Consider the following 12,965-nt stretch of genomic DNA (forward strand, 5'->3'; position numbering starts at 1 on the left):
TTAACACTCAACAAAAATTATTTCTTTGAGGTAGATAGAAACAAATACTTTACCAAAAATTTCATTTTATATACGTGATAATTTTGCCTGAGGTTGTATACAGAGTATTCAAAGAGGCTATGTTTTATAGATCTGTATTTTATAGATCATCTTTCAGTAGGATTGCCGGATAAAATATTGTATGGAACATACTTACGATACAAAATTACTCATCATTTATCTGAAATTAAAATTTAAGTGGGCATCCTGTATTTTTATTTGCTATATCTGGCAATGCTATCTTTCAGTTTGTCTGTTTCAGAAAATACCAAATTCACTGCCAGGAAAAGATTTAATCTCGTGAAAGTAAAGTAATTCTTTATTTACCTTTTAGGAACTTCCTGAGAACCAAACCATCATAAATGCTTCCCGCAGAAGCAACTGTAAGAAAGAGAATACAAAGAAATATCACAAACAGATTTTATCTAAAGAACCCAATGGGAGCCTAAAAACACTGTTTATAGATACAGAACATTAAAAGGTAACCACTCTGTAATGAGTTTACTGAAAATGGAGGCACCAAAGAAGCATTATGAGGCTACAATGACTCTCAGGGAGCAGAATAACTTCTTAGAGATGAGAACTAAATGGCAAGTCTTTTCACCTATATCCAATACCACGACTGCTTCTTTAGGTAGTACTACTCCCGAGAGAAAGGGATTATAGGAAGACTGCAAACTGTAGTCTGTAATCAGAAAACTTGTCAGTAACCCATATTCCAGTATAAGATTCAATTAAAAATTTTGGCCCTTTTAAACAATTTACTCTCTAGCAGAAAATATTAGACTATCAGGTAAGAATTCTCCATACCTAGAGTTAGAAGTCTGAACATCAGAACACTTAAAGCAAGTCTTTTTTTTTTTTTTTAAGATTTTTCTATTCATTTGTTCATGAGAGGCAGCGAGAGAGAGAGAGAGAGAGAGAGAGAGAGGCAGAGACACAGGCAGAGGGAGAAGTAGGCTCCCCCCAGAGAGCCCCATGTGGGACTTGATCCCAGGACCCTGGGATCACGACCTAAGCCAAAGGCAGATGCTCAACCACTGAGCCGCCCAGGTGCCCCTTAATTGTTTTTTTTTTAAGTAAACTCTACCACCAATGTGGGGTTCAAACTCACAATCCTGAGATCAAGAGTCACATGCTCAACTGACTGAGCCAGCCAGGTGGCCCTAGAGCAATGATTCTCCAGCGTAAGAGTGTGAGGAAGGAAGTAGGGACCTAAGAGGGAAAAAAAGATCAGAACCACCTGGAGACTTTCTAAATTGAACATCTCTCCCCCACAGGGTTAACCCACAGTTAAGAATCTAAGAATAACTGCCACAGGAACCAATGAAAATGTGTATATCCCTCCAGAAATGTGTATTCTTCAGGCAGGGAGAAAAGGTTGAGAATAACTGAACTACAGTAAGAGGCAACACCATTATCTAAACGTGTGCTCTCCAAATACAATAACTATTAGATATATGTGGCTATTTAAATTTAAACTTAGCTAACTTAAATTAAAAATAAGATTCCTCAGTCACACTAGCCATATTTCAAGTGGTCATTAGCCAAGTGTGGCTGGCTAATGGTTACTGTACCGAACAGCACAGATATAGAACATTTCTATCATCACAAAAAGTTCTACTAAAATGCTATTAGAGCAGTGCTTTAGGTTTCCAGATTTTGAATGATTCTAGACAAATGGTATTTCAAAAGGCCTGAGCCCAAGTAGCACAGAACATTCAATAAAAGACAATCATCTCGGGGCAATTGGGTGGCTCAGCCAGTTAAGTGTCTGCCTTCAGCTCCAGTCATGGTCCTGGGGTCCTAGGATTGAGCCCCCCATGGGGCTCCCTACTTTGCAGGGAACCTGTTTCTTCCTCTGCCCCTGTGCTCTCTGTTGCTTTCTCTCAAATAAATAAATAAATCTAAAAAAATAAATAAAAATAAATAAATCTAAAAATAAAATAATAAATCTAAAAAAGACAATCATCTCTTTTTTCTTAACATTCCTCACAGGCATACACTAGTTCTAACTTAAGGAGAGTGGGTCACTGGGACAGAGATGGCAGGTGGAGTGGCAGGCCCACACTAGTGATTAGTGAGGAGATGAACAATAATAAGAAAAAAAAATACAACCTATACATCTCACAGTGTGTTTATGATGTTTCTCAATTGCGTATGTCACACTGTTTCTTCAAACATCCTTTTTAAATTTTAACAAGGACCATATCAACAATTGTTGAAAGTGGGTCACTTTTGGTGAATATACTCAGAGAACAATTATCCTGCCTGCTCCACACCCCTTTTAGTCCCTAATTCTCAACTCTCTTTCTAATGTTTCTGTACTAAAGTGCTATCCTTCAAATGCAAAGATAACAGTAGAGGCTTATTTGTAAAGCACATATTTTTAAAGCAACAGCATTCCCCAAAATTCTTTCTGAAGAGAAGATGATATATTTTTAAAAAGAGTTACAAGATCTAATATGTTTGGGAAATGCTGTATACTATAGTCCGTTTTTGAAGATTCACAGTCTACACTGGCATAGCTAAGGTTCTGAGAACATATAATGAAACTCATCTGATTATTTTTTGAGACAGAGAAGTGGGGGAGTTGGCAGCAGCAGAGAGAGAATCTTAAGCAGGTTCCACACCCAGTGCAGAGCCCAACACAGGGCTCAATCTCACACAACCTGAGATCACCACCTGAGCTGAAATCAAGAGTCTAATGCTTAACTGACTGAGCCACCAGGCAGCCCTCATTTGATTTTAACCAGAATTTCCCAAATTTAGATGACTACATAATTCCTTCCTCATAACTCATAAACTGACCGTAGCACACTTTGAAAAACACTGCAATAAATAATATATTAAAGACTTCAACAATTATTGATGGAAAAACTATATAGTGACTTCTCAGTTTCTCTTAATGGATCATTCAAATAATAATATTTGTGGGTGTGTTTTGAGTTGAATTTTGTGCTTCTAAAAGAGATTTTGAAGAACTAAGCCCTGCTACTTGTGAATATGACTTTATTTGGAAATAGGGTCTTCACAAATGTAAACAAGTTAAGATGAGGTCATACTGGTTAGAGTGGACCTAAATCCAATTGTTGTCCTTTTAACTAAGAAGGCTGTGTGAAGACAGAAACATATAAACACAGTGGAGAGTATTTCATGAAGGCAGAGGCAGAGACTGTAGTGATATGCCTACAAGCAAACACCAAGGACTTGCTAGCAACTACCAAAGGCAAAGAGAGAGGCATGGAATAGATTCCTCCCTCAGAGTCTCCAGAAGAAATCAACCCTATTTAGACCTTGATTTTGCACTTCTGGCCTCCATACCTGTGAGGAAATAAGTTTATTTTATGTTTGTGGTACTTTGTTATAGCAGCCTTAAATAACTAATATATGGTTTTTCATCATCAGAGATTTCAGACCAAACACACCATTTCATACATTCAAGTAAAGATGGCAGATTGAACATACACATTATCTTTACTACCTCCTCCTGAAATGGCAGTAAGACAATAGAAAAGGGTTATTTTTTAGAGGAACAAACCCATGAGGATAGAGAAGAGACAAAGATGAGTATAGTAAAATTCTAGAAACTGAAAATCAGAAGGATTAGAGGGAAAGGATTCAGGGGACCTTAAAAATCAAATTATAATCCAGAAAAGGAGGGCACCTGGGTGGCTCAGTTGGGTAAGCATCTGCCTTTGGTTCAGGTCCTGATCTCAGGGTCTTGGGATTGAGCCCCGCAATCAGGCTCTCTGCTCGGCCGAGAGTATGCTTCCCCCTCTGTGCTCTTCCTCTCATTCTCACTCTCTCTCAAATGAATAAAATCTTCAAAAAAAAATAATTTTAAATCCAGAAAATGGAACGGCCAAAAAACAACACGAATAATGCAACAAAATCCCCAAAAGACTCAGGAATGACAGAATCACGAACTTATGGAAGTAGGGGTAGGGAGGGAGCTAAAATAAGGAGAGTTAGTTTAAAAAATGAATTTAAGTAGTCAGCTCCCTTTTTTTTTAGATTTTATTTATTTATTCATAGAGACACAAAGAGAGAATGAGAGGCAGAGACACAGGCAGAGGGAGAAGCAGGCCTCATGCAGAGAGCCCCAGGTGGGACTCATTCCAGGATCATGCCCTGGGCCACAGGCTGCGCTAAACCACTGTGCCACCAGGGCTGCCCTAAGTAGTCAGGTCTTTAGATTATTTTCTCCACTCAGCATTCTAGGGTCACCTTCCTAACCTTGGTGGGGGAGAAGGAAGGGTTATTCTTTTAAGATTTTATTTATTCATTCATGAGAAACAGAGAGAGAGGCATAGGCAGAGGGAGAAGCAGGCTCCCTATGGGGAGCTGATGCAGAACTTGATCCCAGGACCCCAGGATCATGACCTGAGCCAAAGGCACATGCTCAACCATTGAGCCACCCAGGCGCCCCAGAAGGGTTATTCTTTGAAAAGAAGAAGCATGAGTTTTCCAGTTGAGGACCAAAGTTGTATTAAAAATAACTGGCCTGAATGAACATAAAGACTGAATGCTGAGTTATCTCTCTTACCCCTCCATCCTAGAACACTTGTAAAATCTGGCTTTTTCTCTGCCTGATGAGAGGCAACAAATTTATGCCTAGAAAAATATAACAGAATATATATCGAACATTAATTAATAGTTATCTTAAGAGGAAGCTGGGATCCCTGGGTGGCGCAGCGGTTTAGCGCCTGCCTTTGGCCCAGGGCGCGATCCTGGAGACCCGGGATCGAATCCCACGTTGGGCTCCCGGTGCATGGAGTCTGCTTCTCCCTCTGCCTGTGTCTCTGCCTCTCTCTCTCTCTCTCTCTCTCTCTCTCTCTGTGTGTGTGACTATCATAAATAAATAAATTTTAAAAAATTTAAGAAAAAAAGAGGAAGCATCTGGGTGGCTCAGTTGGTTAACCATCTGCCTTCACCTCAGGTCATGATTCCAGGGTCCTGGGAATGAGCCCCGCATCCCTGCTGATCAGGGAACCTGCTTCTCCCTTTCCTGCTCCCCCAGCTTATATGCACTCTCTCTTTCTCTCTCTCAAACTCTCTGTCAAATAAATTTTTAAAATCTTTTAAAAAGTAATTATTATCTCAAGGGATGAAATTACTAGAAAGTCTCATTTTCCATAATATATTTCTGTAATGTTGGAATGTTTTATGATAAGCATGTATTTCCCTTCCTTCTACAAAAAAAATATGAAAATTATTACATAAAGATCAGAGACAATAAAGACAATAAAGAGAAGAGAGAGGCCCCTATATTTCACATGGGCTGAAGAAGTCCATTTGGCTCAAAATGTCTATGGAACTGGATCTCTTGCCAAAAGCTACTGTGGTCAAGTCCTCTGCTTTGAGTGAAATCAATCCTGCTACCTTGGCCAGTTTATTGGATTAGAATCAATGCATAAACTAATAACCATATACAGACCAACATCACCCTAGCCATCATAACCAAAACTTTCTTATGAATGGTGGGAACTCTGTCCAGTCAGAGTAGAGTTCATGCACAGTAACAGCAAACCAGCCTATCATATCTCTCTCAAGGATATATTGCTAGATACCCAAAGGGAAGAAAGGGCATTTCAGTTCAGTGAGATAATGTCTTATAGAGCCTAAAGTACTACTCAGTCTCAACTGGGACTCAGGGTGACTCCTCTAAGGCTGACAAGATAACTTCATCCCACAGTATCCTTCAGTAAACCTATAGACAGATACACTCTCTTCTCTCTCTCTCTTTCACACACACACACACACACACACACACGCACACAAGTAACCAAACAAAAAAGGATCACTTCCAAAGTTCAAGACAATAAGTTGTTCCAGGGCCACTCAATGCATCAGCTTCCCTCAAGGGTGTAGGCAAAAACGAGAGAAAAAGAGTCAAGTGGAAAAGGTTTATTTTCAAACTAATTGCAAATTACAATTATTAAAGTATGCACCATTTGTCATTTTCTTTCTTTTCCTTTATTTTTTGGCTCTCTTCTAACTACCAAAGTCTGAACATATAAAAGGAGATAAAATTCAATGTAATATAAATATGCTGTGAAAGAGGAGGTTAAAACCAAGAGCAAGGAGATTGTTTCTGAGAATTCTTTTTTTGTTTGTTTGTTTCTGAGAATTCTTAAGCCAGTAAAATATTCTCTGAAAAGAGTTTTGTAGAACACATTTGTAAATCTATCACCAGATACTTATTACATGATTATTTAAGTTTTTTAACTATTCAGTAACCCTGGAGTGATAACATGATAAAAGATTATGACTAACTGAAAATTTTAATTATAACAAATCATAACAAAGACAGAAAATCAATTATTTCTTCCCCTACTTACTAGTTGTTACACAATGAAGAGTATTTGCCTGGTGCTTAGAATTTAATGCTTCCATGGAAATCACTAGCTGTCGTTCTAGCAACGTTCCCTTTGATACTCCTGCTGTTTCACACTTCCAGTGAATTATTAAATATTTCAAAATCTGAAAAGGGCAGAATTCAAAGGAAACAAATCTTTAGAAATCATGGTGGTAATAAATTTATGACAGTTGAATTAACAATCCTAATTTCCAAAAAATAATATTCTTGCTTGCAAAATGTCAGATTTACATCTATTCAGAACAAAGCACTGTGTCTAAACAAAAGAAGTAACTAGGAAAGTGACATAAGAAATTAACACAATACTCAACAGGACAGGAAATGGAGACAATAAATTGCTTTATTTAAAGGGTAGGTTCGGGAAGCCTGGGTGGTTTAGCGGTTGAGCGTCTGTCTACCTTAGCCCCAGGGGGTGATCCTGGAGTCCTGCAATCCAGCCCTCATGGGGCTCCCTGCATGGAACCTGCTTCTCTCTCTGCCTGTGTCTCTGGCTCTCTCTCTGTTTTTCTCTTGAATAAATAAAATTTTTAAAAAATAAATAAAAGGTAGGTTTATCTGGAAATAATAATTCGAAAAAATTATGTGGGAGTTTGTTTTTCCTGTTTCTTTTTTCCTCCCCCAAGTAAAAGCCAATATGAAGACTATGAATAAGAATGGCATCTGGTTATGAATCATCTTTATTTTTCATTAAATCATCCTTTCTGAGGATCAGAATACTAGTTAAAAGCACTGGCTTTGGAGCCAGATATCTGGGTTTGAGTCTCTGATGTGCTATGTGATCTTGGGGAAATTATTTAACTCCTCTCTACCTCAGCTTCCTCATTTACGAAAATGAGGACAAAACTACCACGTATGGCTACTGCTAAATGTAAACAAAATAAGAGCAAAATGCTTAACATGGTGCCTGGCATAGATAATAATAGTAAATGCTTAACAGACATTCGCTTTTATTTCTAGTAAGTTTATAAGCAGTTAAGACTGCACACAATATTTTAAGTTGAACAGGTTTCAACTGTCCAGATAAAGCATCCAATCTTGAGGAGACAAATTTAAAATATTCTGTATTTAGGGAGCTGCCAAATATATCAATCAATTAATAACCAAAGTTAAGACATACTTAGATAATAATACACTTATACTTGGTGACTTCAATCTAGCGCTTTCTACACTCGATAGGTCTTCTAAACAAAACATTTCCAAAGAAACGAGAGCTTAAATGATACACTGGACCAGATGGATTTCACAGATATCTACAGAACTTTACATCCAAACTCAACTGAATACACATTCTTCTCAAGTGCACATGGAACTTTCTCCAGAATAGACCACATACTGGGTCACAAATCGGGTCTGAACCGATACCAAAAGATTAGGATCATCCCTTGCATATTCTCAGACCATAATGCCTTGAAATTAGAACTAAATCACAACAAGAAGTTTGGAAGGGCTTCAAACACATGGAGGTTAAGGACCATCCTGCTAAAAGATGAAAGGGTCAACCAGGAAATTAAGGAAGAATTAAAAAGATTCATGGAAACTAATGAGAATGAAGATACAACCGTTCAAAATCTTTGGGATGCAGCAAAAGCAGTCCTGAGGGGGAAATACATTGCAATACAAGCATCCATTCAAAAACTGGAAAGAACTCAAATACAAAAGCTAACCTTACACCTAAAGGAGCTAGAGAAAAAATAGCAGATAGATCCTACACCCAGCAGAATGAGAGTCAATAAAGATTCGAGCAGAACTCAACGAAATCGAGACCAGAAGAACTGTGGAACAGATCAACAAAACCAGGAGTTGGTTCTTTGAAAGAATTAATAAGATAGATAAACCATTAGCCAGCCTTATTAAAAAGAAGAGAGAGAAGACTCAAATAAAATCATGAATGAGAAAGGAGAGATCACTACCAACACCAAGGAAATACAAACGACTTTAAAAACATATTATGAACAGCTATACGTCAATAAATTAGGCAATCTAGAAGAAATGGACGTATTTCTGGAAAGCCACAAACTACCAAAACTAGAACAGGAAGAAACAGAAAACCTGAACAGGCCAATAACCAGGGAGGAAATTGAAGCAGTCATCAAAAACCTCCCAAGACACAAAAGTCCAGGGCCAGATGGCTTCCCAGGGGAATTCTATCAAACATTCAAAGAAGAAACCATACCTATTCTACTAAAGCTGTTCGGAAAGACAGAAAGAGATGGAGTACTTCCAAATTCGTTCTATGAGGCCAGCATCACCTTAATTCCAAAACCAGACATAGACCCCAACAAAAAGGAGAATTATAGACCAATATCCCTGATGAACATGGATGCAAAAATTCTCAACAAGATACTAGCCAATAGGATCCAACAATACATTAAGAAAATTATTCACCATGACCAAGTAGGATTTATTCCCGGGACACAAGGCTGGTTCAACACTCGTAAAACAATCAATGTGATTCATCATATCAGCAAGAGAAAAACCAAGAACCATATGATCCTCTCATTAGATGCAGAGAAAGCATTTGACAAAATACAGCATCCATTCCTGATCAAAACTCTTCAGAGTGTAGGGATAGAGGGAACATTCCTCAACATCTTAAAAGCCATCTTCGAAAAGCCCACAAATATAATTCTCAGTGAGGAAGCACTGGGAGCCTTTCCCCTAAGATCAGGAACAAGACAGGGATGTCCACTCTCACCACTGCTATTCAACATAGTACTGCAAGTCCTAGCCTCAGCAATCAGACAACAAAAAGACATTAAAGGCATTCAAATTGGCAAAGAAGTCAAACTCTCCCTCTTCGCCGATGACATGATACTCTACATAGAAAACCCAAAAGACTCCACCCCAAGATTGCTAGAACTCATACAGCAATTTGGCAGCGTGGCAGGATACAAAATCAATGCCCAGAAGTCAGTGGCATTTCTATACACTAACAATGAGACTGAAGAAAGAGAAATTAAGGAGTCAACCCCATTTACAATTGCACCCAAAAGCATAAGATACCTAGGAATAAACCTAACCAAAGAGGTAAAGGATCTATCCCCTAAAAACTATAGAACACTTCTGAAAGAAATTGAGGAAGACACAAAGAGATGGAAAAATATTCCATGCTCACGGACTGGCAGAATTAATATTGTGAAAATGTGAATGTTACCCAGGGCAATTTACACGTTTAATGCAATCCCTATCAAAATATCATGGACTTTCTTCAGAGAGTTAGAACAAATTATTTTAAGATTTGTGTGGAATCAGAAAAGACCCCGAATAGCCAGGGGAATTTTAAAAAAGAAAACCATAGCTGGGGGCATCGCAATGCCAGATTTCAGGTTGTACTACAAAGCTGTGGTCATCAAGACAGTGTGATACTGGCACAAAAACAGACACATAGATCAATGGAACCGAATAGAGAATGGAACAGAATAGAGAACAGAATAGAGAACAGGATAGAGAATGGAATAGAATAGAGAATCCAGAAGTGGACCCTTAACTTTATGGTCAACTAATATTCAATAAAGGAGGAAAGACTATCCACTGGAAGAAAGACAGTCTTTTCAATAAATGGTGCTGGGAAAATTGGACATCCACATGCAGAAGAATGAAACTAGACCACTCTCTTGCACCATACACAAAGATAAACTCAAAATGGATGAAAGATCTAAATGTGTGACAAGATTCCATCAAAATCCTAGAGGAGAACACAGGCAACACCCTTTTTGAACTCGGCCACAGTAACTTCTTGCAAGATACATCCACAAAGGCAAAAGAAACAAAAGCAAAAATGAACTATTGGATTTCATCAAGATAAGAAGCTTTTGCACAGCAAACGATACAGTCAACAAAACTAAAAGACAACCTACGAATCGGAGAATATATTTGCAAATGACGTTATCAGATAAAGGGCTAGTTTCCAAGATCTATAAAGAACTTATAAAACTCAACACCAAAGAAACAAACGATCCAATCATGAAATGGGCAAAAGACATGAACAGAAATCTCACAGAGGAAGACATAGACATGGCCAACAAGCACATGAGAAAATGCTCTGCATCACTGGCCATCAGGGAAATACAAATCAAAACCACAATGAGATACCACCTCACACCAGTGAGAATGGCGAAAATTAACAAGGCAGGAAACCACAAATGTTGGAGAGGATGGGGAGAAAAGGGAACCCTCTTACACTGTTGGTGGGAATGTGAAATGGTGCAGCCACTCTGGAAAACTGTGTGGAGGCTCCTCAAAGAGTTAAAAATAGACCTGCCCTACGACCCAGCAATTGCACTGCTGGGGATTTACCCCAAAGATACAGATGCAATGAAACGCCGGGACACCTGCACCCCGATGTTTATAGCAGCAATATCCACAATAGCCAAACTGTGGAAGGAGCCTCGGTGTCCATCGAAAGATGAATGGATAAAGATGTAGTCTGGGAACCCTGGGTGGCTCAGCGGTTTAGCGCCTGCCTTTGGCCCAGGGCGCGATCCTGGAGTCCCGGGATCGAGTCCGGTGTCTGGCTCCCGGCATGGAGCCTGCTTCTCCCTCCTCCTGTGTCTCTACTTCTCTCTCTCTCTATGTCCATCATAAATTAAAAAAAAAAAAGAAGATGTGGTTTATGTATACAATGGAATATTACTCAGCCATTAGAAATGACAAATACCCACCATTTGCTTCAACGTGGATGGAACTGGATGGAACTGCTGAGTGAAATAAGTCAATCAGAGAAGGACAAACATATGTTCTCATTTATTTGGGGAATATAAATAATAGTGAAAGGGAATAGAAGGCAAGGGAGAAGAAATGGGTAGGAAATATCAGAAAGGGAGACAGAACATAAAGACTCCTAACTCTGGGAAACGAACTAGGGGTGATGGAAGGGGAGGAGGGCGGGGGGTGGGGGTGAATGGGTGACGGGCACTGAGGGGGGGCACTTGACGGGATGAGCACTGGGTGTTATTCTGTATGTTGGCAAACTGAACACCAATAAAAAATAAATGTATTATTAAAAATATTCTGTATTTAATTCCACTATTTATAAAAGCACACTCTCACTTCCACACTAAAGTATCACAGGGAAAATTACTACCTCTTTTAAGGCGAGGAGATCTCAGAGAACTTGGGAATGAAGATCCTAATTTGCACCCAAGTTTCTAAGAATGGCTTCCAGACATTTCTACAATCCAGCACTTTCCTTCACACAGCCTCTGATTTAGTGTGCTCCCCTCTGTTAAGATCTTCCCGCAGTGGCTTTATCCGTAGATTGCAATAGGGAAAACAACACTGGCCTGGGAGTCAGAAGCTCTGGGTTCTAGCCTAGGCTCCGTCTGTAAAATCGAATCCTTCAACTTGGAGGATAAGGCCTTGAAGGCAAGAGGACCGGGCGAACGCTCAGGGGCCGTCAGGTCAACCCCGTCAGGCCTGTGGTTCTGTTCTGTCTAGTACCCCTTACAAGACCAAGGGCTAAGAATGTGAGCAGGTGGCGGCTCTGAGGGTGCTGCCATGGGTGAACTCAAGCAGCGTGGCGGCGCGGGACGCCCCATCCCACTTTCCAGAGCGGGAAAGTTCCGGGACGCGCAGGGTGGTAGAGGCCGAGGGGGAGGCCTCTGCACCACCTTCCACCACCCAGACCCAGGCCTGCGCCCCACGCCACACGAGTCCGCCTCTCTCCTACTTCGCCCGCCCTGGCCTCGCCTTGCGCCCGAGGCTGCCCAGTAGTCTTTCCTGCGCACCCCCTCCGCCCCGGGGAGGGGCCCCCTTCACTCCAGGCTGGTTTCCCCGGCCCTGACCTGGGTGTCCGCGAACGCCTAGCAAACACTTCAGCTTCTGGGGCCTCGGTCTTCTGGGCTGTGAAATGAGGCGTTCCCCCAACTGAGGCGCCGTCCCTCATCTGCTCCTCACAGCACCGTGTGGGGCCAGCGAGCTTCCGCCGAATCACCCCACTCCCACCTCAGGCACCACCAGACCCCTCTCCCCAAACTTTGCGGTTCGCTCACGAAACCCTCCTCAGAGGGTCCTTCTCGGCCTTCTCTCCTCCCTGGCATCACCTCGCATACTGCCACGGCCGCCCCTTCCATGGCGCGGGGGCAGCGGCAGCGACGCCCACCACCTGCTGCCCGCTGGGACGTCGACCTCCGCCGGCGCCCACGCCAGGCAGCGCAGAGTTCTTCCCGCCCGCGCGCGCGCACGCGCGCCCCGCCCCCTGGCCCACCGCGCGTGCGCACTTCACGCCGCACCGCCCCCAGGCCGCGAGCAGCCAGGGCTTGCCCGGAGCGGTGGGGAGGTGCCGGGAGCCGCGAGGGTCGTGGGCGGACGGATGGGCGAGCCGCCGGGCTGGGGAGAGCCTGCGGGCTGCGACTGAGGCTGGTGGCTGCGGGAACGAGGCCAGGCGAAGACTCTCCTTCCTCTGGAAAGAGACTTTCCCACAGTCCCGCCGAGGTGCAGCCCTCAGCCGGGAGGAGCTGCTGAGGCCCGGTGCGAGATCCCCAAGCCTGTTCTTGACTCCCCCGCCGCCTCACCTCCTGCCGGGGCTGCCCCAGGTGCCCTAGAC

At 41.8% G+C, this 12,965-nt stretch overlaps 1 protein-coding gene across 1 annotated transcript in view; it reads right to left on the reverse strand.

Annotated features, from left to right (window-relative positions):
- Positions 1 to 12,597, reverse strand: part of C18H11orf80 (chromosome 18 C11orf80 homolog) — a 104,648-nt gene extending 92,051 nt beyond the window's left edge. Inside the window, 3 exon segments of the mRNA XM_049096851.1 lie at positions 367 to 420; positions 6,384 to 6,525; positions 12,463 to 12,597. Coding sequence (XP_048952808.1) covers positions 367 to 420; positions 6,384 to 6,525; positions 12,463 to 12,492 — 226 coding nt within the window. The 5' untranslated portion in view covers positions 12,493 to 12,597.
- Between the last annotated feature and the right edge of the window lie 368 nt (positions 12,598 to 12,965).

This window comes from Canis lupus, chromosome 18 (genome assembly GCF_003254725.2).
Source record: "Canis lupus dingo isolate Sandy chromosome 18, ASM325472v2, whole genome shotgun sequence".
Taxonomy (NCBI): Eukaryota; Metazoa; Chordata; class Mammalia; order Carnivora; family Canidae; genus Canis; species Canis lupus.